The following is a 24926-nucleotide window of genomic DNA, read 5'->3' on the forward strand; positions in this document are numbered from 1 at the left end:
TATTATATATTATATATTATATATTATATATTATATATTATATATTATATATTATATATTATATATTATATATTATATATTATATATTATATAATATCAACCTCTGGCTCTTCAGGGTTGTCTCTGATGACATCCCAGGCTGCAGCACCTTGTCAATAGCCACAGTACAAAAGTATCACTGGGTGGGACACATTCAAACCCAATGCAGACCATGCAGACCTCCACAACCCACCATTCCTTCTATCACAAGGAGCCTCTACATTACTATTGTTGTAACATGAGGTTGCAAAAGGCCGAGCTTTGACTGATGCCAGCTGAAGTTGGTCCAACTGTTTCCCTCTTCCTACTCCTTCATACAATGAGAGTCCTCTGAGCTGCTTTTGATCCCCAACACCAAGCTCACTTCACAATGTCCAGGCTGATATCTTCCAGTCTGTTTGACCAACAACTAATTAACTAGTTTCAGTCCCTGCTCCCAAAGCTGGTACAAATTTTCCTTTTCTGAGCCTACATTCTGGTTTGGTGATAGATAGCTATTGTCTTCAGGTGGTTAGCCAGACTCTTTCAGGAGCATGCCAACCACCTCCGTAATTGTCATGTAAGCCTATGACGTGATATACTGAGTGCATTGCATCTGATTGGTTGCCAGCCATCATATATCCATGACAGCCTCTTATATTCAGAAACCAGCCAGTTGTGCCAGCACCATAGGCAGGAATCACCCACCTCATGTGGTCTACAGTCATAATAAACATAAGGGATAGTACTCCAACCTATTCTAGGGTTTCAGTTAGTAACTATCAGCACTATTTCACTGTTTTTTCATTTGTATTCATGCTGCAGGTGCAATGCCTAAGTCAGATGGTGACTTTGCACAACAGTACCGTATCACTGACACATGAGCCTGTGAGAGATGAGGATGCTAGCATGTGGCAGGGAATAAGGTGTGATATTGGGAGGACACTGACTTCGTTCTTGCCCCTTGCTGAGCGGCCAGTGCTGCAGAACTACCTCCCTTCTGGGGTATTACACTTGGCTTTGCCCCTTGATTCAGAAGGTGCCAAGACCCTGCTGCTGCTCACCATCTCATACCAGGGGAAAGACCCACTGTTAGAGTCCTGAGCCTTCTTTTGGTGTAGGTCATTGTGTGAGTCCAGTGCAGGCAGGTCACAAGTACAACCAGAGGCCGCGAATGCAATTGGCAAAGTGCAAATTTATTTTTGTTACCTCGCTACATGGGGATCTCTGAAACAGCACCTGAGTCCCTGGGCAGAGGTGACAAAAGCAGAGACACAGGCACTGCAGAATTAAGCCGTGGTCAAAGATGAACGAGCCTGCTCATTTTGGTCTGTATATAGGGATTCACGCAGGCGCAATTTACCACACTGCTTTGATCTTTGCCTGCAGGAATCTCAAGGATATATGATAAACTGCCTTTATGAATCTTTTCACAGGCCTGTTATCTAAACACAGAGGTTCTACTTGTGATTCATGTGTTTTCCTACACCCTAGCTGCAGTTGCTTGAGCGTATTTACAGTTCTCCTTGCCATTCTTCCGCTATTCCCATACAGTCATCTTCTCCGTATCAGCCAGAGCTGCAGGAGTGGCATGATTTGTTTGAAAGAGTGGTAAGCCACTGAATAGCACAGGTCTGGCTGTGTGAAGTCCAAAAGGCTGCAATGGGTAGTCAAACCAAGGAGTTGAAGGTGGAATGCTCTGGGAAGGCAGCTCAGTGTTACAGGTGAGCCTGGGCTTGTGGCCCTGGTGTACTGTAGGGCAGGTGGTGTAGCTGTAGGATGCCCAACATAGGTATTTCTCTGTCTTCCTTGCTTCAGCTCTGAGGATAAAGCATCCAACTCATCTTCTGCTTCTCCTTCTCAGTGGATGACAGGGTCTGCATATCAGAGGATGATCTCCTGGCTTCTGAGGCTGTAGAGCAGGTTTCTTTCCAATGACCTGCTGCAACACACTGTATTCAAAGTAGGAGTCTCTCTCCATGAGAGGATGTCGGCATCTTTGACCATGCTGAAGATGTACAGTTTCTCTACTTTGCTCGGATAGTGTCTGGATTTATTGTACAGTCCTCTTGTAACCCAGCAGGCAGCAAACAGGTGCTAGTTTTGGCATTCTGTGGTCCTACATGTATTTTGCCCTTAAGCAAAGAAAGGCACAGACATCCTTCTGAGGAAAAAATGTCTCCTGCCTAGCATAAAGAAAAGGTTTGCACAGAGCATCTGAAGGGCAATGCTAGCAGTTGGAGCACTGGAGGAGGACTGAAGGCATAGCTGTATTGTTCAAATCAGGTGGGTCTATGGGACATGTTATAGAGGTGGGCTGCTCCAGTTAGGCTTATCACCAACTAACCACTCTTGCTTTACCAGCTGAAGCACTTTCCTAGTACCCAAGATGGTGTTATCGGAGCAGGGGGAGGAAATGAAGACGTGGGAGATTTGCCTTGAAAGTGCCACAGGGAACTCCCAGTAGTGCTCCCTGGGTATAAAATTCTTTGTCAAGAACACACTGAAATTATCATCTTATAAATGATTCTCAGTCACATCTGTCTATCTGTGCCTTGCCAGGGAACACTTCCCATCAATGACCTGTTCATAACAGATCTCTCAGTGAGTATTAGTTTCCAGTGCTTGCCAGCTACTTTCCAGATGTGGTTTCTGAGTAAAAGCTTCTCTTCTGGGGGACAGTAAGCCAGCAGAACCTGCTTCGGCACGGCACAGCACAGCAGTGTTACTGCCCGAGTATGTTCGCCACACAGAGGAGATGTTTGGGCAATGTGAAGTACTGGGGTAATGTGCCCCACTAAATCTTAATTCCGATGTCTTTGACCATATGTTGTTAATATAGAGGCACTAATTAGATGTTCATGTGATGTTTTGCAGATAAAAATTCAAAGGTGTTTGATGAGCAGGTTATCTAGTCTTCAATGCACTTCATTAAATTTACCAAAGAAGCTTTCTTCACTCATTTTAACACTGTTTTCATCTTTATTCAACATGTTTTTGTAGCTGTGAATTATTTCCTATTATTTAGATGCAAGGAACTTGCTAGTTTCTCTGAAATGACAGATGATTCTAAGAGAAAACGCTAAAATGATGTTTTACCTCTTACACCAAAGTCTTAAAGCCAAGGAATTTTAAACTGTATAAAGTTGGTGGCACACCATACGTGTCTTGAGCACTGTGTTGATAAAGGCCTGAAAAGTGTTTCTGAGTTGCTATCTTTTCTCATTTCCACATTAAATAATGACAGCCTTATGTATCTATCTTGTTTCTCCTAAACATGCTTGCAGAACAGCAAGAAGGGTTTTTGAAAAGGGGCTTCTTCGCAGAATGCTTTGATTTCTAATCAATTTTACTTAATTAGTTCATTTCTATTAATATCTATTTAACTCAAATGTCTGAGGTTTCTTGCATTGCGTGAAGAAGCTCCTAGTTCCCGTCTCAAAAAACCTGAAGTACTCTTCAGCAAACCAGAACAGACAAAACCTGACTCCTATGACAGTTCAAGGGGTTTTTTTAAAGTTTAATTTAAACTTAATTTAAGCTTAATTTAAATAAATTAATTTAATTTGTTAAGACTAAAATTTATTATCTTCTTCCTACACCAGGAAGCTGCCCAGAAGGAGCCAGGGAGACTTCCTAGGAGAACAACTTTGAGGGGGAACAAACTGAGAGCAGCTGCTGGATTGCAGATCAAACCCTAGGAAGGGTCTCAAGCAGTCGTTCATCCTGCCTTCTCGCCCACAAGGAGGAACTGGGCTCTGCCTGGCCGGGCTGTGACGGCCCCTAAAAGCGCTCCCGGCGGCCTGCGTTCGCATGCTGGGGGGGAACCAGCAGCTCGGCAGCAGCTGGGCAGCAGAGGGCAGCAAGCGCCGAGCCGCGGGAGCCTGGTCCCCTGCCAGGGCCGGGCTTCTCTTCCCTTCCCCCGCCTCTCCCCACCTACCTGATCGGCCCCCGGGCTCACTCGCTGGCCGCCGCTCCGGAGCTCCGGCCGGGGCAGCGGGGAGGACGGGCCGGGGGGCGAGCGCATGGAAATGTGAGTGGGGGCGGCTGGGGTGGGGATGCGCAGCCACATCTTTGCGGGAAGGGAAACGGGAGGGTTAGGCGCTTCCAACAAAGGACAAGAGGGCAGACGGGCTACACCCATGGTTACTGTCCCTCTGATAAAGCTTTGCTAGCATGTAGGGTTGAGGAAGAAGGATCATCCTGGCTGATGTTTTCATGAGATGTCCGCAGTGAGCTTCTTTTGGAGGAACACTGACAGTCTCGTTCCCCAGAGGGGAAGAGGGGTGATCTGCAGAATGAGAAAAAAACCAGGAGGGGCAACTTTTGGAGGAGAGGGATCGAGGCATGACTGGGTAGAGGGCTGCCCAGGAGGCACTACAGGATTGCTGCTCAGCAAATTGAGCTTGAGATCTCCACAACCTCACCAAAGGAACTGGGCAGAGGTCCTAAACTAGCAATAGACAGAAATGGCCAGATGGCCCAGACCCAAAGGGAACCAAACTTCCCCTGTTTCTAAGGGACTCAGCCCCATGACTGCTGGGAACAAGCAGATGTTGCTCAGGAAAATCACCCATGTTTTTTCAAATTGCTTTCTGGTTTGATGAAACTCTTTGGCTGGGTCACAATGCCTTGCTGGAACCTGGGTAGTGCTGATGTCTTCGTTTCAGCTGTCCTTGTTCCTGAGTGACCCAAGCCAGAAGCTACACCTGCAACTAGGTCTTCTGTGTTTGGATTCCATTAGACAGTTCACAAGTCGCTTGTGAAGTCCCCCCTGATTTTGGATGACCTAATTTTGTTAAATGTCATAGTTTACTTGCCATGTTCACAGGCACGTTCCTTTTCTCCTGTGGGCCTTCCTCTTTTGGGGAGTGATCAGTTCCAGTCCAGTGCCAAGAAAGCTTTTTGGGGAGATCAGATCTCCTGGCTATCCCAAGCCATATCCCAACAATAACATCAGCATCTGGGATATCCATGTTCCAAAAGGCTATGTGGTAAAGCTGACCTTCAGATATTTTGACCTGGAGCCATCTGAGTCCTGCTTCTATGACTATGTTAAGGTATGTGTATAGATACCTGGGCCAAGGGGTGGCTGGAGGTGGGAATCTAGTGGCCAGCATATGCAATGTCTCTTCATTCAACAGACCTCCTCTCATGCTTCCCACAAAGGAAAGGGAAGGAGATAAAGATAGAAATGGGTGGAGCAGGTACTAGAAGCTCATGGCTGGGTAATGATACATGGAGCAGGCTGAATCTTACGAGGCTACAGTGATTTTCCCTTAACCTTGACAGATCAAAGCAGACAAGAAGAACTTGGGCCGATACTGTGGCCAGCTTGGGTCAATCACAGGCAATCACCCAGGAAGAAAGAAGTTTGTATCTAAGGGGAACAGAATGCACTTGGCGTTTCATTCTGATTTCTCCAACGAAGACAATGGCACAGTGATTCCGTATAGGGGCTTCCTGGCCTATTACCAAGCTGTGGGTGAGTAGGCAATACCCTCACCATGCAGACAGAAGCCTGTGTGGCTCCAACCAGCTTTCCTCCTTGTCAGACAAATAAAGAGAAGCTGTAAGCAAGCATATGGATCTCTATGTACTTTCAGTGTACAGCAGAGAGGTTTAATGCTTTCCTTCTCTCCTCCCTGTATGTCTTCAGATCTTGATGAATGTGACCCTAACAATGCTGCTGAAGAAGATGAAAGGCCTCGGTGCCAACATGTCTGCCACAACTATGTGGGTGGCTACTTCTGTTCTTGCCAGGCTGGCTACCAGCTTCAGAGTGACCTCCACTCCTGCAAAGGTAAATTGAAATTTTGAAAGATCAGAGGATTCCAGGGAAGAAGCCCTTCAGCCAGACAGGGTGGGAGAAGTGACTTAGAGAGCAGTTGACTGGGCTGCAGAAGTCACAGCTCCACAATGTGACCTCTACGTTCTCCCTCTACACCAGTGGAGTGCAGCAGTGAGTTGTTCACAGAGGCATCTGGGTATCTAAGCAGCCCCGAGTATCCCCAGCCCTATCCTGAAGACCTCCAGTGTAACTACAGCATCCGTCTGCAAAAGGGCCTGTCTATCTCCCTGAAGTTCTTGGAACCCTTTGAGATTGATGATCACCAGCAAGTCCGCTGCCCTTATGATCAGCTTAAGGTACTGGAGATTAGTAAACTACTTCCAACCCTGCTGCCAGACTTGGACAGGAATTCTGGGTACACCTGTATTTGGATGAGAAATATGGGGTCAGTATAAGGAGAATGCCCCAGTACGAAGGACTGAGCTCTTCCCTTGTCCCTCCTTCAGTGCATGCACTTTACCATTGTCCTGAGGTCAGAGGCTCTGGGTCACAAGCCCCTGAGTGGAGCCAAAAAAATCATCCTTCTTTCAGTTTTATCTACCCTTGATTTAATCTCAGGATTTAAAGGGATTGATGGCTCTGATTCCCATGATAAAGGAGGTGAGCTTGTGGTATGTCAGCCCTTTGTTCTGATCTGTCAGTGCAGAAATCAGCAAAAATGGGTCAGACAACCAGCCCTGTTCACCATCATAGGCACTGTGGCAAGCTTGGTCTGGATTGAAATAGGAATATTGGGGCAGAGATGCATGTGTGTTTCTGTCCCTGTGACACCTGTTTTCCCCATCAGATCCAAGCACATGGGAGAGAGATTGGTGAATTCTGTGGCAAGGAGTCACCTGGCAGCATTGAAACCAACAGCAATGAGGTGGACATCCTCTTCCTCACCGATGAGTCAGGGTTCAGCCGTGGCTGGAAGATCCACTACACCTCGAAGAGTAAGATATTTCTTACGCAGAGGCTGTTACAGCCCATCTACACCATTTGTTAATACCAATTCACTTTGTCCCATTCCATTCTCTGAAAGAAATGCGGTGCCCGCAGCCTGTCCCACGAGATCAGTTTACCATCATCAGAGACCCGCAACCTGTGTATCAATTTCAGGACTATTTCATTGTCAGCTGCAAGACTGGGTATAACCTGATGGAGGTGAGATCCCTTCAGTCATATTTAGGCTTCTCTTCAGTTTGTGTAAGTCTTTGATCTTTCAGTAAAACTTTCCTTTGGGGTTTCATGCATGGTAACCTCTTGCAATTCCTGCTTCTTCCTTGCTTCTGTTGGCTTTCTTCCAGTGGTTTATCCTTTCCTAGTTTCCTTCCTCATGCAGTTACCATTTCACAAAGCCCTGGTAGAAGATGAGAGACAAAGATCTCATGAAACATTGGTAAACAAGAATATCTCTTTGGAAGGATATGAATTCAGACTTGAAGCAGCAGATGTTACCTGCCTCCCTTGCCATCTTATTGCCAGGACTGGGTAGCACTTGTGACACTTTCATTGTTGATGGCTGCTGATACCTTGGCCTGCTATGAAGAATTTGTAGCCTGTGGCAAATGCAGGATAGAGGGAAGGCAGCCAAGGGAGAAGACAGCAACTGGAACAGACTGCAGGGGGGCAACTATTGGACAGAAGTGGAAAGATGGGCAGATAGAATAATATTTTAATGTGGGGAGGGAATGCAAAGCTCTCTACAACCAACAAAGATGTTTTCTTTCCCATGCAGGGCAACCGAAAGCTGCTGTCCTTCACAGCTGTTTGCCAGGCTGATGGCACATGGCATCAATCCATGCCCCGCTGTGAAAGTGAGTGATCTGAGAACAGGGATGATGCCCCCTGCTGTGGCTTTCCCCGTCCAAGAACATAATGAGTTCAGACTCTATAACTCAGTTTGTCTGTGGCCATAGACTCATGGATATACTGGCTGGAAGGACGTGCAGAGGTCCGCAGTTGACTTTCGTTACATTTTTCCACTTGCAAAAACTTTAATGTTTTTCCTCCCTTACAAAAACGCGTAAAACATCACCTATAATGTTAATGTTGTAACATCTAAAAGCAAAAGATCCCAGTCTGGGATCCATTTTAGAACAACCTCTCTCTGCCCACTGTACTAAGTGGTCCTTGACATCATGGCCACAATCCAAGTTGAGCCTAAACCTGCAGGCAGTAAGGCTATCTTGTGATTATTCTGTTTTTTTCTTTCTTGTAGTTGTGAACTGTGGCAACCCTACAAACCTGACCAATGGGGCATTCAGCTATGTTAACAAACCTGCAGACAACAGCTACCAGTCAGTGATCACGTACCAATGCAATGAACCATATTATCACATTGTCACTGGAACAGGTGGTGGTGAGTCCTACTCGCACACAGACACTGAAATCTGTGTGTGAAAAGCCCGCTTAGATTTCCAGTTAGAACTGTCTCTGCTCCCCAGGCTTGGGGCTCCCCAGTCTTTCCTTGGCTCTGCAGCATAGCTCCTGAGGCTTCTTGTCTCAGCCTATTCCCACCCTGCTTCATTCCCAGAGTCCATCACATCCTTCCTCTACACTCTCCTTAACTTTTGCAGAAGGTCATCTTCTCTCATCTGTGATGTATTCTTCTGTAGTGGATTTCATTATTTCACTGAAATTTGAGGCATGGTGCCTAGGAATCACCAAAATTATGAAACTTTGCTACACCAGCCTGAGTTGCTACAGATGCAAATAAATAAACTTACATTCCACTCCACTGTAACACTGTTTACCTCTTTGGAATATTGTTCAGCAGCAGAGACATCTAAGGGCTAAATAACATACATACAGAAAAACTGATTTTTATGCAGCAGGTCAGAAAAATTAAGGTAAAGTTCAAAACCATTCACATGCCTTCTTTTTGCACCTATGATTCTACAGAAGTAGTGCCTGAGCTCTACTGATCTCCTTGGAACTGAGGTGCTTGGAGATGTACATGCTATCCAGAGGGAGACATTCCAGACTGTACCGCAGGTGGCTTTTCCTGGGAAAGGGTGCCTTTGAGATGGAAGGGTTGAGTGCAGCATGTGGGACACCTTGGAGAGAGGAACCCCTGGAAAATACTCCTATCCTATCCTATCCTATCCTATCCTATCCTATCCTATCCTATCCTATCCTATCCTATCCTATCCCATTCCGTGCTGTGCTGTGCCGTGCCGTGCCGTGCCATGCTGTGCTGTACTGTGCTGTGCTGTGCTATCCTAATTTTCGCACCTCATGGCTGCAGGCCTGGGTCTCATTTACTTCCCTCTCATCCTACAGACAGATTCACCTGCTCTCCTGAGGGAACCTGGGTGGATGGAGATGGCCAGGTGAAAATTCCTGCCTGCTTGCCAGGTCAGTAAAAGACTCTTCATCTGATGTTTACTGATTCATGCTTAGAGTCAGTACAAAGCCAGGACATCATGCAGGGAGAGGGTCATGACTTCCTTACATTTCTCCACAGTGTGTGGGAAGCCGGTCAGTCCCGTCACTGAAGTCCAGCGGATCTTGGGTGGCAAGACAGCAAGGACAGGCAGTTTCCCTTGGCAGGCTCTGACTCACATCCATGGACGAGGGGGTGGTGCGCTCCTAGGTGACCGCTGGATCCTGACCGCTGCCCACACCATATTACCCAAAGAGACAGCCAGGAACAATGTAAGCCTGGACCAGCTAGCAGAGGAGGCTGAGATTTTCCTTGGTCACACCAAGGTAGAAGAGCTTCACAAGATGGGTAACCACCCTGTACATAGGATCTTTATCCATCCAGACTACAATCCTAATGATGAGCACAACTTCAATGGGGACATAGCCCTGCTGGAGCTGAAACATCCTGTAACCCTGGGCCCTATGGTACTGCCCATCTGTCTGCCAGATACTAGCAACAATACTTTCTATGCAGATGGGCACATGGGCTATGTGAGCGGCTTTGGTGTGGAAAAAAACTTTATTTCAAATAATTTGAAGTATGTAAGCCTACCAGCGGTTGCTCGAGAGAAGTGTCAAAGTTGGCTGGACAGTAAGAAGAGAGATATGCCTATAGTTTTCTCCGAGAACATGTTCTGTGCTGGCTTCCTCACAGTCAAACGGGATACCTGCCAGGGGGATAGTGGGAGTGTCTTCACAGTGTTAGACTCAGAAAGTGGTCGCTGGGTGGCTACCGGTATTGTTTCTTGGGGTATCGGCTGTGCTGAAGGTTATGGCTTCTACACCAAGATCCTCAACTATGTGGACTGGATCAAAGGGATAGTAAGGGAGGATAGCCGCTCAATGTTGCTGTCCTACTAGCTGAAGAATCACTGATAGCATATAAATTTCCAGACACAGCAAATCTTATCTAAAGCTTTTGATGGTGTCTGAAAAGCTTTCCAAACACACATGCCATGTAACCTTCATCATGAGCACTTCTGAAAGCCACCAGAGTGTTTGATGAGTTCTTGGTGGTAGTATCAAAACTTACCAAAGCTGCTGTACCATTGGCAGTTTGTGGGACTTCTTCGTGAATGTTCTAGCTCTTCCAAATCTTATTACTGGATGAAGCTTTAATAAGATAAGAAATTCTCATGACAGCAAACATGTTATTGTTTGAAGTGCTGACAATATCATCAAACTACTGCAGTCAACTTTTGTACTCTATTGTGCAGGGCAGCAGACTTTCTTGAAGGATGTGGTACTTTGTGCTGAGTACAGTGTACATATGCCCATTTGCATTAGTGAGATTCTATTAATATTAAAATAATTGCTGGAGAAAACTGGTGTGTTATGTTTTTCTCTCCTTTTTTTTTTTTTTTTTTTTAACAACTACTTAATATTCCACATCACTGAGAGCAACTTCTGGACTTTAAATAGGCATTGCTTTACTTGCCACTAAAGTGTCTCCAGTTCTGCAATGGTTATGACAGTTGCTCACCTGTAACAAAATTGCCATTAGATTAGGAGTCTGAAACTCCAGGTGGCTTCAAGGAAGGCAAAAATAAGCTGTCTGTGTGATGCCACATTCAAAAGACAGGAAAGATGGCAGCTAATCTCATGGAGAAAAGAGCCCAGGCACCTTTACTGACCAGAATTTGAGGACAAGGTTTTTTATGCTATGCAAAGTAAAACTCCAACTGTAGGACAGCAGCTCTAAAATTATACTGATTCAGAGAGAAGATGACCCCTCTTGTGTTGTGCACTTGTCCACTCTCTGGAGTTGTCTCTTGACTAGTTTCCTTACTGCAGAACAACTTAGCTTTTTCTTGTGAGTCACTGAGAGAACTGAAGTTTACAACAGCTTGACAGGGGAACTCTGGGGGTAAGGTCATAGTTGCCTTCTTGCACTGTTCTCTGTAAGATCCAGCTCCAGATCTTTTCAGGTATCAGTATCTCATATATACTTTTGAGATTATATACCCCGTGAAATTGCACTTCTGATATAAATTCATCCATGATCTCCAGGGTTCAGAATTGTGTTGATTTTTCCCATTTTTATGTGCAAGAGGGGAGCATAAGGGGCAATAAGAGCATGGAAAACCATGATGTCCAGTTGTACAGGAGCAATGGATAAACACTGGTCTGGGAGGGAGGAGAGAGAATGAGGCATATGCAACTGAGCAGGGTGATATTCCAGGTGAAGAACAGGGAATTTCTAGAATGCTCAGTGAGTACAGGTGATAAGAACAACAAAATACCCAACTCTTCAGTCCTTGTAAAAACTGAGAAACATAATTGAGAAACCATCATAAAGAATCTCCTGCTTTGCAGGACACTAGGAAACCTTGGGAGACTGAGGCATGGAGAATAGATGATTTGCCCCCAAACCCTATAGGAATCTGTGACCCTCCTAGAGATGGTCGTCCCAGCTAAATAAATATCTTTCCTGTCTCCAACTTCTGGACCATTCAGCCACATTTCTGTTTCTCTTCTCCTCTGCTGTCCTTAATTGATTACAGCATTTGTCTTCTTGTCCTTTTCCCAAAAGATCGGAATAAATCAGTAAGCTAGTAAGTAATCATGTGACACTGCTTGCCTGAGTGGCTTTGTGGTCATAGAAACTAAGGAAAATGTGTTACCTTAGTTTGAAGGTCACTTTTTCAGAACTTAAGATAGATTCATTTTCCCCAAATTGTATTTTGTTGAGCCATCACTGTTGCTGAAGTATCACCACATACCAAAGAAGCAGCTTTCTGATAGCCAGCCATAGCAGTCTGTAAGATTTCCAGTACCTTTTGCTCATGACTACCCCAGATGTTTGAGCACAACTGTATTCTTTATGGAATTCTAATACACATTGTGAAGTTATAAAATATTGCTACAATGACACCACTTTGTCATTATTGTTTCTTTGCCAGTATATAGTCACCTCTTTGCACAAGATGAATGTAGGCTAAGATTGCAGCCTGGACTAGTTACCAGGGATGGACACTACTCTTTTGTGCTCCAATAAGTGAAAGCTGAGATGAGTCCACTTAGCAACAAGAAGGAATGGCTACAAAACTTCATACTAAAGTTGGCACATACAGATATAAAAGTGAAAAGCATTCAACATCCTGTGGTTCACAGTTGCTCAGGAATGTAGTACCAGATCCTTGTCTACCAGCCCAACAACAAAGCAACATTTTGCTTGTTACAAAAAATTGAAAGTGCTTGAGCTGAGTGCAGGAATTTATATGAAATCTCTCAAGAGCTGGACATACCCATTTCCTAGACTCTCAGAAAAACTTAGCCTGGAAGAGGAGGTCTCTAGTCCAACCCACTGCTGACAGCAGGACTAACTACCAAGCTTCATGGCCTTGCCTGGTCAAGTTATAAAGATGTCCAGGGACAGAGATTCCCCAGTCTTTTATGGCACTTGTTCCAGTGCTGACCCACATCCTGGGAAAAAAGCCCAACTGGAAATTCCCTTGCTACAATTTGTGTCTATTGTCTCTTGGCCTGTCACCGTTCACCTTTCTAAATGGTCTAGCTCTGTGTACTCTCTTGCCCTCATTTAGGTAACTCGATACAGCAGTTATCTTCCCCTCTTAGCTTCCTCCTTTTCAAGCTGAGCAAACACAGCTTCCTTCATCTTTGGTCATATGCTATCTGCACCAGCTCCCTGGCCATCTTAGTGGAAGGATACGTGTGAGGGATATAGGATTTTCTAGAGCAGAAGACAAGCCTAATGTATGTCAGGTAATCTTCTCCCACAACTCTACCTTCCCTAAATCAAGCAACTTTATTTCTCAACTAACACAATAAAGTTTGAAAACATAAAGCCCTAAGGACAGGTGAATGAAAGGATTTTGAAAATGTTTCTTCTGCTCAGCTTGATTCAGAAGTCCAAAGTATCATTGCTGGTAATGGTTGGTCTATGAGATGGGATCATCTCAGAAGCACTTCAGAAAGACTCTTAGGTAGAGAGGTGTGTGGGAATAACAGAAGTTTGTTGTGGAGAAGAATTGTAAATACACTCAAGCAACTGCAGCTGGGGTGTAGAAAAACACATAAATGACAAGTAGAACCTCTGTGTTTAGATAATAGGCCTGTCAAAAAAGTCTTAAGGGCACCTTATCAGACATCTTTGAAATTCCTTTAGGCAAAGATCAAAGCAGTGTGGTAAACTGCACCTGAGTGAATCCCTTTATAGAGGCCAAAACAAGCAGGCTCGTTGTTCTTCACCAGTGGTTGAATTCTGCAGCACCTGCATCTCCACTTGTGTGACCTCTGCCCAGAAGCTTAAATACATTTTTGAAGATCCCCCAGTCAGCAAGGTAACAAAAATAAATGTGCTCTTTGTGTTGCATCCATGGCTTGTAGTTGTTCCTGTGACCTGCCTGCGTTGGCTCACACGAGAGGTGACAAAAGCTGGCAGTGCAGTGGGTCAAAATGTGACTAGACACTTTATTTAGGAAGTTTTAAGGAGAACTAGGTTTAGACTGAGAAGAAGAAAGGCAATACACACACAATAGCACATTGCACAAAAGGCACTTTGGACATTCTTTAATCCTGTTAGATATTCTGAACAATACAGAAAATACATAACATAGATCAGAAAGCAGGTTCTGAACCTGCCCTGGGAACCAACAATTATTCTTTCTTGTCTTCATTGAAATCTTCCTGTCAGGTGGGGGGCATGGCTAAGTCTTCTCCAAGTGGGAAAAAATGGGGTAGAAAAAAATGAGAAGCAGAAAGAGCCTCTTTGTCCAGAACAGTATCTTCCTCTGATGCTACTATGAGTGGAAGAAAGAGAATTTCCCTTCTCAGAAAACAATGACAGTGGGAGAGACAGATACACATTTCTGACTCTCCACTCAGCACAGACACAATGAGTAGGCCCATTACATACACAGAGTAAATAGGATCATAGCCAGCCTAAACATGTAACCATCACATTTAGAAAGGGTGACTATGCTGAAAGGAGAAAGAGCTAATCCTGACATTCTTCTGCATCCTCATGCTTGCTCATGGTCTCTGTAATCCAGTCCAAATAATGCATTACCTTGGTGTAAAGACCAAAGGTGCCACATCTTGGTCCCCAGGAGATCAGCCCCGCCACATAATACCGTCTGTCATCAAGAGGATCTTGGATGGCATAGGCTCCACCACTATCCCCCTTACAGCTGTCCTTGCCACCACCAGCACAGATCATATTGTCAGTGAATCGGTAAGCACTAGAATCAGCAGAGCCCTCTGGTTTCACAGATCGGCACTTATCCATGTCCACCACGGGAATCTGGGCCTTCCAAAGATAAATAGGCAGTCTTCCTCTCTCTCTCTGGCCCCAGCCAGCAATGTAGCCCAAAGTCCCTTCTTGCAGCACATACTCAGGTGATTTACCAGGAAGACAGAGGGTCGAGATGTTTGGGCCCATCTTCACAGGATCCCTCAACTTCAATAATGCAATATCGTTATCAAAATCCGTCCTGGTTTCTATGGGCTGCTGCCTCCATCCAGGGTGGATGAATGAAATCTCTGGGATCAGCTGCTTGGCTTCACGGTCCAGAGATTCTCTACCAACATTGATTACCCCAGCATACATGTTGGGTTTGTCATATCCCTCCAACACATGAGCTGCAGTCATGACCCATCTTTCAGAGATGAGTACACCAGCTCCTCTTGGATAATCAAAATACACCTGCCAGGGAAAGTTGCCCTTTTCTGCAAGGGTGCCTCCAAAAATCTTTGCTTTCTCTTTGATTGGATTACTAGGCACCCCACAGACTGGAAACAAAAGAAAAAAAAAAGGAATCAGATGGGAGAATTAGCAGTTACAAATAGGAGGTTCTTTCTGTGTCCCTTCTTCCTGCGTCCTCTAAAACATTTTTTACTCCTGGTAACCAATGTTTATCATATGTCAAAGAGTTTGAAACTAGTATTCCCAGAGAAATTCAAGAACATTCAAGAAAAACTATCAACATTCAATTTAGGCTGAAAATACTAATTCTCAAATTCTTGTTCTGGAAAGCAGATGTCACCCTGCCAGTGTTGGGTATGTCAAAGCTCACAATTTAATTGCACTCTAGTTATCACTTTTCCCTTGCTGAATTATGTCCTGTAGCTGAAGGGATTGTCTTTCAAAAAGTATTTGCTTAAGTTCTTAGAAATATGACACTGCTCTTTATTTTCTTTTTGTCAGCTCTAGATAGTCTCAGGTTAAGTGTTTAGGTTTGTCACTAATTTTTTACCATTTTTCCTCTCCATTCTTTTAGTATGTAAAATCTTAAGGACTGGGTTAATGGAGATCTCATCTGTGGGTCTTATGGGTACAGAGATGCTCCGTGCTCTTTCAGTAAAATGTTCTGTAATGTTTTGCAGAATGTGAGCACTAAAGGTGTAAATAAGGCTGGTCATTCTGACATAGCTAGGAAATTGATTTCTTATTACATTGCCTTGTGTCCATTGAACCCTTGGTCATACAGTCAGAGATTGAGAAACTATAGGCAGTAGGTAGCTTCCAATTAAAATGAAGCAGAGTTTGTTAAAGAACTTCATATTATCACAGAAAGATTTAGGCTGGAAAGTACCTCGCAATGTCTCTAGTTCAACCTGTTCCTCCCTAACTGCCCTTCTCCCTGCTCTCCTGACTGCAAAGCCAGGTTGCTCAGGGGCTTTGACAGGTGACTTCTGATCATCCTCAAGGGTGGTGATTAGCCAGTTCCTCTGGACAACACTCCCAGTGCTCTGGGAGAGCATTTTTCCTTATATATGGTCAGAATTTCCTTTGTTGCAACTTGTGCGCATTGCCTGTCATTGTCTTTTATTGCTGTGTGCCGAAGAAGAAGAGTCAGGCTTTATATTCTTTGTAACCATCTCTTGGGTAGTAAATTCCTTGAGCTTTATCTTACAACTTGCCTTTTGCACTGTGCACTTGTGTAGTCCAAGTCACTGGCTGAGCTAGCTGTTAAAAGGGTTGAATCATCAGCTGGATCTTGTACTTTGTCAATGAAGATTTGGAGCTTTGAAACAGTGAACAGGTCCTAGGCCTGCTGTCTCCTCTAACAGGGTAAGCTGAACAGTGTGTAAAATACATAGGATTTAAAATTCTCTCTATCAGCTGGAAGTTAAGAGCAAGCCATAACTACCAGCAGTCAGGAGCAGGAGTAGTATCCATGCACTTTGCTCCTCAGTGTCTCCCAAGTACACAAAGAGAGGATGAAAAGGTCCTTGACAAGGATCTTGCTTGAGCTTTCAGACACAGTAAGTGTAGCTGAATACGGGAGACATTAAACCTTAAGTGTTTAGGCTATGGCTTCCGGTAAGAGTAGTGAAAGACCTTTCCCTATAGCGCTGCATCTCTAGTTAGCTGGGCACTAACCCCAGGAGAGGTTTGAAGAGAAGCTACAGCTCTCAGTTTAGCTTGGGAGGGACCAAAGACAGAAAGGTCCAGCATTGTTGGACATCTCTTTTGGCCTGACAGTCTCTTTGCTACCTGCAACACAGACAGAGATATAAAGCACTGAACAGCTTAAAAATGTGTATGCTTGAAGGTGGGGAAACTGGTGCAGAAACACACACTGATACTTGAAGAGGTCCTGTTACACTAGATGTCTTATTATGTTGCCCACTTTTGTTTCCACTTTCTTTTTGCTGCCTCATCTGACCTTTCTTTGAGGCCCACAGCTTTCAGAAATGCTCTGTCCAACATGATTCAAACAACATAGAAAGGATCAACTGTACATTCAGGCTTAACAGTTTAAAAACAGAGAGATAAAAGAAGAAGTGGTCTTCATATGCCATGTGTACATATACACAGTGTTTGGTAGTACCTGGGACACATTTTGGTAGCTTTGTTCCCATCTCTTCATTGACCCATTCTCCGCTGGCTGAGCACCGATACACCCCTTGGAAAATACAAGAAAAAATAGTGTCATAAGGATACAATCAAGATGAAGAGAGTGTAAATAGTATTATTGTATAAGATGATATATTAACCTTCTCCTTGCTTTCCAAAGCAAGCGCAGCTTGGTAAACATTGCTGAGCTCTCCCTAGAAGTACACCACCCCACCAGGGTGCTTCTGCCCCTATTTTGGAAGGGCCTCATCTAATAGATTTCTTGAGTCCTTTGATTCTCCACCAGAAATCTGTGCTAGATGTGACAAAAATCTCCATAGTTCACACACCAGGCAAATGGGGAGAAGACTTGCATTTAAGGTCAACAGCCCAAGTATAGACATTATGAGAATGTAGTAAACACAAAGGCAACACAAAACTACTGCTGCAACCCCACACCAATTAGAACATTTTCACAGTCTTGACCTCATGGCATATAATCCCAGCACCATGACGATGCCAGTATCATTTCTTAGGCTTTTGATCAAAGAAATATATTTGTGTAGTAGAGGCAGTGCTTACCATCCCCTTTAGTTTTTAGGGTATAGTAAGGTGCATCACATTGATACCGGAAAGCAGCTTTGTACAGAGGCTCATGAAGTTCGGAGACATATACAGCTTGGGCATTTTCAATAAGAGTGGGATCACCACAGTTCACAGCTGTAGAGAAGAAATAAAACCAATCAAATATAATTAAAGAGGCATCCTCACCCAACAATATGATTATTCTATATGATGGGGAACCACTCAGCTCCTTGTCCCTGTACAGTCATCAGTGCTCACTTCCTCTGTCCCTTCAGCATGCTCACATCCCAGTCCTTCAGCGTTCTTCTAATCTGGAGATATAGTGGATCTAGAGCCTAAAGGTTCCATTTCAGTCTGCTTCCCACAAAAGAGAGATGGGTCACTTACGAACACAGCTGAAATGGGAGTTGCTCCATTCACCATCGTTCTGACAGCTGGAGTGAAAAGTCATGATGCTGTCTCGTTGCTAGGGAAAAGAACACAGGATCCATGTAAGTCACTGGCTGTGAAACACAGCTGACCCAGGCACTTCAGTGGAGAGTCCTCAAAATGCTGCAGTGGCTGTAAGAAGCTTTAATTTTCTACAGCTGTGGTGAAAACTTGGAGTTCTCAAAGGTGCTCAGAACACCTGAAGGGAAGCTGCTGAGAAGATGCTGAGAGGGCCAGAGGGAATATAAATTTTTCAATGTAACTTACCCTTACAATTTCGTAGCCTTCAATACATGTTACCTTCACAATGTCCTTGAAGATATACCTGTCCTTCTTTGGGTCAAGAACAGAGTTGGGGATGACACTTGAGGGACAGGTTACAGCTTTGAAGAGACAGGTAGAAAACAGTGATTAACTAATTCAAGATTTACTCTCCTTCCAGCTCTCAAATTCTTTTTCCCCAGTTATTATTTTCCATAGTAAACATGCATCCTCTGTATACTCAATACCAGCAGCTCTGAACATGTTAACATGCTGTTGTGCAATGAATCTGACCTGGGACAAGCTCTCTCCCTAACTCAGCAGCAGACGGAATGCTTTCCCAAGTGTTTACTCACGATCACCATAGTAGCGTATTTTCCAGCCTTTGTGTTGTACTTTATGGTCTGTCTGGAAGATTATGTCAAGAATGTTGTTCCTAGTTTTGACTTCTGAAGGACCTGGGAATTTGCTGCCACAATAGGGACCAAAATGCTGCTTTCCAGAGACAAGCTGGGAAAATAAAAAAAAAACAAAAAGAAATGAGAAATACCAAATGTACTCATATAAATAGTCCGATAGGTATTCAATAGATAGATATTCAAATGTATTCCCAAGAACTTCAAAAGACAATATAGTTGAAAACAAAGTTAAGCAGTCACAGGGATATAAATATGAGGAGATTGAGGGGAGATTCAGAGCATCCTGGCTCTCTCCCTAAGCACCAGACCTACTGTTAAGCTGTCGTGGCAACTCCCTTTTGAGTCAGCTGGTTCCACATCGAAGTCCCCGCTGCGTATGGACAATGCCACAAAGTAGCCTGGACTCAGAACCACTCGGTACTCACAACGTGAGTTCTCTGGGTACTGGTTGGGATAGTTTGGGCTGGCAATCTCCCCTGATGGCTCAGTGAAGATATTTCCACTGCAGTTCACTGAGATTAAGGAAGGAACACAGATAGGATTCAGAAAGGAAATGGTCCATGTATGAACCTGACAAGCTTTCCCTCTTCCACTACATCTCTAGTTTCCTCAGTCACCTGCATTAACCATGTCACAACATTGCATCTTTCCAAGAACCTGAAAACAGGACCAGCCTCTATCTGATTAGCATGGGACTTTAACTTCTAGTGGCCTTTCTTTTTACCTTCTACCTGCAATTTAGGCCACTTTCTCTCATGCTCAGTTCCTCATATTAAACTCTTTTTAACATGCACCATTTGTGAACTTTCTTTTTTTTTTTAATTCAAGCCAAGCAGCTCCTTGGCCATTTTTGTGTCTTTATTGAATGGCCCTGTTTTGTCAGAGATTAAAAGGTTCACCAATAGCAGTACACTAAGAAGGGTCTTCATTACAGTCTTTAAAGAATGTAATTTAGCAGTTTCTTAATTCTTTTACACAAATAAGAATGTTAAGAATATGTTAGTTCAAATTCCACAAATCACAGTCTACTGCCAGTTCAGATTTGCACTGGGATGATTTTTTTCCCCCAAATATATCTGTCACAACTGGTTGAGAAGGTTGATAGAGAATGTCTTCCATGCACAATATCTCACTTGGTCTAAATTAACTCTTGCTGTTGACAACAGGTCATGTAGATCTCTTACCTCCACATGTTCTCTTATCCTCATAGAGGAAATAATTTGGTGGACAGGTACAGAAGTAACCTCCAATATAATTATTACAGTAATGACTGCAAGGTTCCTCCACAAAATCTGTGCATTCATCCAAGTCTGCAAGTATGAAAAGATGAATCAGCCAAGATTGTGAGAGGGCCCTAAGGGCAGGAGGAAGATGAGAAAGTGAAACAAACACTGGTGGACAACAAGGAAAATGTATCTCTAATACAGCATTTATGCTGGCCATAGTAGAAAGCAGTCTCATCTGGTGCCATCTCTTTTAAACAAGGCATTCTTGTAAGGAAAACCCTTTGTCAGCTTTCCCCCCTGCCCCCCACAGCCTGGACACTACACAGATTTAGAGGAGGATGTGTCAACCTTACCCACTGCAACATAGTAGGCTGCAAAACCAGTGAAACGCTCCTCATTGGAAAAGTCTGATTGGAAACTCATAGTGAGGGTGTTATAAGGGACATGAAATTCCTCCACAATCAAGGAGCCAGGGGCATGAGGTTTCTTCCGCCCACAAAGCACGCCTTCAACATGGCCACCAGAAATAATCTGCAGAAGAATGCAAAGAGGTGTTCTCTCATTACTGGAATACGTATAATACCAACACTTGAGTCTTTCAGCTTACAAGTGGCTAACCAAAGGCTCCTAATTGCATGCATTTCTCACAACATTCAGGTAGATCTACCAGAGCACAGCTATGTCACATAGTTGCCAGGAGGGACCAAGGCTGCTGTGTCATCCACCAAGCTGGTTGAGGGTGGAAGACAGCCAGCCAAGGCACAGCTGAATGGAGCCCCTAGACAACCAATTTCATTATGTTTATAAGACATAAGAGGAGTGTTTCCTGCTACTGACTTCCCAAGTGTGAAATACCTATCATAGAATCATAGAATGTCCTGAGTTAGAAGTGACCTACAAGGATCATCAAGTCCAACTCCTGTCCCTGCATATGACAACCCCAAAATTCACACCATGTGTCTGAGGGTGTTGTCCAGTCTCTTCTTGAACACTGTCAGGCTTGGGGCTGTGACACTTCCCTGGGGAGCCTGTTCCAGTGCTCCACCACCATCTGGGGGAAGAACCTTTTCCTAATGTCCAATTTAAACCTCCCCTGGCACATCTTCCTGCCATTCCCTCTGGTTCTGTCATTGACCACCAGAGGGAAGACATCGGTGACTGCCCCTCCTCCTCCCTTTGTGAGGAAGCTGTAGCCACCATGAGGTCTCCCCTCAGTCTCCTCTTCTTCAGGCTGAACAGATCAAGTGACTTTAGCCATTCCACATACAGCTTTCTCTCCAAACCCTTCACCAACTTTGTAGCCCTCTTCTGGACACTCTCCAGTAGCTTTATATCCTTTTTATCCTGTGGTGCCCAGAACTGCACACAGTGCTCCAGGTGAGGCTGCACCAATGCAGAGCAGAGCAGGACAATCACCTCCCTTGCCCGGCTGGCAATGCTGTGCCTGATGCACCCCAGGACATAGTTGGCCCTCTTGGCTGCCAGGACACACTGTTGGCTCATGTTCAACTTGCTGTCAACCAGAACCCCCAGATCCCTCTCCGCGGAGCTGCTCCCCAGTAGCTTGTTCCCCAGTCTGTATGTACAGACAGAGTTGCCATGTCCCTGTCTTAATTTCTCAGATACAAATCAATCCAGGAAGTTAACATCTTCTGGCCCACTTGTATAAAAAAAATCAACACCATGGTTCAAAATGGCAAAGCAAATGACTGACAGTCTGCAAAACAGTCCAACAGGTTCATTGGTTTATTGCAAAAGGACACATGTTCTTATAGCTCCCAGCAGAGCACATCCAATCTAATGTCCCATTTTGGTCCTTCTGCAAGGTCTCTTTCTGGTGCTACACCCGATCTTACTGCCCCTTTTCACACATAGCTATTGCAGGATAGGATGGTCTTCTTTCTGTTTGTGTGGAAATACTTGAGCTTTTGTGCCTTGTGGGACAGCATGGAGCAGAGCTAGTGGGTCTCTAAGTTTAAAGAAATCTGTGGTGTGTAGATCATAGAAAACTGTGGTGCAATGGACCACAGCGCTTCATCTGAGTGCCCACTATGAATACCATCTCTTGATGGTTTTTAACCTTCATTATTTCCAATCACTTCCTGATTGCATTAAATCATCTATGTCCACTCATGGATTAATGCTGAATAATTTCATGGACAGAAAAGCAATGCCCTAAGAAAATGGTGCCTTTATACTTATGGTTCACTGGCTAAGAATATGCCTGACAATAAGGAGGTGTCAGTGATGGCTAGGAAGGCTTTTCCTATGAATACAGAAGAAACATGGGGAGGCAGGTATAGATGGGATAGTTAGTTGGCAGACAATGCCCATGTGATTATGAAGCAAACTCAATTCAGTGACTGCTCATGCAAACACACTAGGCTATTTGGGCTTCCTGGAGCTCAGAACAGGAAGACTGTGTCTATTAATATCTCCTCTTCCAGCCATAAGCTTTGTACACAGCTTTGCTGTTCTGTGCTCTAACCCACCTTCTTGTCTTTTTCTCACTTGAGAATGGGGGACAGTACCTTCACAAAGTCATATTCGCAGTTCTGCGATGGTTCAAGATCCATATGGGTGAAATAAAGGCGAATGCCATATCCTGAAGGGACTTGGATTTCCCAAGATTTCTGCACATCATTTGGATACACCTGAGGATAATTGGGTGACAAGATCTCACCATACATGGAGGCTGAATCAGTCCAGACAGGGAGACAGAAGAAGATAAGGTACCTGAGAAAAGAGGAAAGAAAATGACATTGCAGTAGTCTTGTCTGTCCACATACGCACACAGTCCCTAGTGAAAAAGCTAGTCTTTGGCTGTACAGAGCATGCAGCATAGCTCCTGGCTTTGAAGTTTTAATGACCAACACTGCAGCTGTGTGGGGCTTGTCTTTCTCCTGTAGCCTTTCACACAGAAAGAGCACAACGTCAGTCATGCTCCCTGCTCCTCTCCAGCTCTGTAAGAGCTGGTAACACTACAGGAGTTGATCACAAGTGTCTTAACTGGTATTCCCTACTTAACTGCCTTGTTCTGGAGGCTACAGATGCATTCAGATTTAAGAATCAGTACAGTACTACAGGAAAAACACATAATTTAAAAAATTAAATTATTAACAAACCTGAGTTCCCCTTGGAGATTCAATAACTCACCGCATGTGGAAAAAGCAGATCTTCCTTTCTGAGAACTTGCAGGAATTGGACTTTAGAGTTATGATCTGGGACAAAAATCAATGTGATTGATTAATGTTACCTGTGCTCCTGCATGTCTGCAAAGCAGGTCAAAGACCCTAAACCCCCAGCTTCTGGAGAGCACGTAAATGTTTTTCCTGAAAAGTACATTTATATCTTTGTTCCTTTCTGCATACAGCAACCCCAATCATCAAGAAGGGGTGCTGGGCTCTGTACTGACAAAATTGAGAGATTATCTCTATCTTGGTATTCACATGGTGTCTCCAAACACCATGCTGGTGCACAGCAAATTAAAACAGAAAGCACATCCACCCTCCCAGGGTACCCAATCCATTCTTCCTAGCACCTCAAAAATCATGCTAAGACCTTGGGGTTGGGGAGCAGTTTGTCCTGACTCTTCTAGCTGTCAGACAGTAACGCTCAGGAAGATTTTCCTTTCCCATTTCTAAGGCTTGCAATATTTACCTTCTCTTCCCAGTTCATGTCTGGTTTTCTTCTCTCTTCCCTTCACTTTTCTCGTTCTCTTTTTTCTTCCTGTTAACACACTCCTCCAAATGCACCCCTAATTTGCAATATCGCAGCACCCTCTACCTGTGGGATGCAGCTTCCCAACCTCCGCACTGGGGTGCGATGCTGGGCCTGCCGGCTTTTGCCTGGAAAGGGAATTTCCAGAAATTGCACAATCCTGTTGCCTCAGGCTGTGCGGGGGAGCATGCAGATCTGGTCTGTATTAGGCATTTTCGGGAAATCAGATGACTTTTGGGAAAAGGGAGGATAACAGAGTTTTTGGCTGCCTTTCCTCTCCTGCTCTTCTGTCTCCCTTTTAAAAGTTAGGAAGAGAATCCAAAGGGTGTAAGAAAGAGTCCATGTTGGAACTGGTAAAATGCTTCTGCATGGAAAACACTGTTCAAACATCCTGTCCAGAGACCATTTTGTGTGGTCCACTCTGTTACTGCAACCTGGTTGCCACAGTGCTGCTGCCACTGCTCCTCACCTGATGCTTCAGAGACCCTTTTTTAAGGGGAAAACAAACAAACCAACCAACCAAGCTATATATAGAGAGAGTGGTCTATTCAATGTTGTGCCTCTCTGAGGCCACCAGCAGGAGTAAGAGTGCATTGTTTTGCTGTTTTTTGTTACGAGAACACTCCTCTAAGTAAGAACTTGACTAAAGAGTCTTAACTACGTCTTTATTTACCAAATGAACTTAATGTAAGAGCAACTGTTTGTCAGACTTCAGCCTGGAGCAAATTAGATCTAAGACCCTTATGGAAGGGAATTTTAAGACTTATTCCAGGTAGGACCATTAATCCAAGCCAAGACCAAAATGCCACCATACAAGCTAAAATACCTGTCACTAATACTCTAGAAAACCCATCCTCCTCACAGACCAGCTACACTGGGACTGGACTATAAATGAAAATGTAAAACTCCATTAAAACCTCTACCCTTTATAATCAGCACAGCACACTTCAGGGTTTGTTTTAGCAAGGAAAAACATTGTGGAAGTTTCAACAGGCCATAGGCAAAGTGTGTTAGTAAAGACTCAAGGGAGAGAAACACCTACAGATGAGTCATAACTGACTTCATTGTAGCCAGGATAAAGGCTTTACTTAAGAACACGCCTAGCCTGTTTTCTTTGTCAAATTGAAAATGGAAAGAGAAAGAAAACAGCATGTCATCTTACTTCTGATGTCTCTTGGAAGCACAACTTGATGTTTCTAACT

General features: G+C 44.2%; 2 protein-coding genes across 3 annotated transcripts; one reads left to right on the forward strand and one right to left on the reverse strand.

Annotated features, from left to right (window-relative positions):
- The first annotated feature begins 3974 nt into the window (after positions 1 to 3974).
- On the forward strand, positions 3975 to 10595 carry C1R (complement C1r). Its single transcript, XM_082066967.1, has 11 exons — positions 3975 to 4051; positions 4850 to 5078; positions 5311 to 5503; positions 5678 to 5821; positions 5969 to 6165; positions 6657 to 6804; positions 6894 to 7015; positions 7590 to 7668; positions 8073 to 8213; positions 9137 to 9211; positions 9321 to 10595. Exons 1-11 carry the CDS (start codon positions 4044 to 4046, stop codon positions 10139 to 10141), a joined length of 2157 nt encoding a protein of 718 aa, XP_081923093.1. The 5' UTR covers positions 3975 to 4043; the 3' UTR covers positions 10142 to 10595.
- Positions 10596 to 13809: 3214 nt separating this feature from the next.
- On the reverse strand, positions 13810 to 23806 carry C1S (complement C1s). Of its 2 annotated transcripts, XM_082056431.1 has the most exons (12): positions 23665 to 23806; positions 23161 to 23225; positions 22536 to 22740; positions 20358 to 20535; positions 19963 to 20088; positions 19091 to 19290; positions 18716 to 18869; positions 18366 to 18481; positions 18057 to 18135; positions 17667 to 17804; positions 17080 to 17154; positions 13810 to 15034 (listed from the first exon to the last, which is right to left on the reverse strand). In XM_082056431.1, exons 1-12 carry the CDS (start codon positions 23680 to 23682, stop codon positions 14241 to 14243), a joined length of 2148 nt encoding a protein of 715 aa, XP_081912557.1. In that variant the 5' UTR covers positions 23683 to 23806; the 3' UTR covers positions 13810 to 14240. The 2 variants fall into 2 exon arrangements, with proteins under 2 accessions (XP_081912557.1, XP_081912558.1); XM_082056432.1 differs by lacking the exon at positions 23665 to 23806 and having other exon boundaries at positions 22536 to 22658; positions 23130 to 23191.
- Positions 23807 to 24926: the final 1120 nt, after the last annotated feature.

The sequence above is a fragment of the Streptopelia decaocto genome (genome assembly GCF_964273445.1).
Source record: "Streptopelia decaocto genome assembly, chromosome: 1".
Lineage (NCBI taxonomy): Eukaryota > Metazoa > Chordata > Aves > Columbiformes > Columbidae > Streptopelia > Streptopelia decaocto.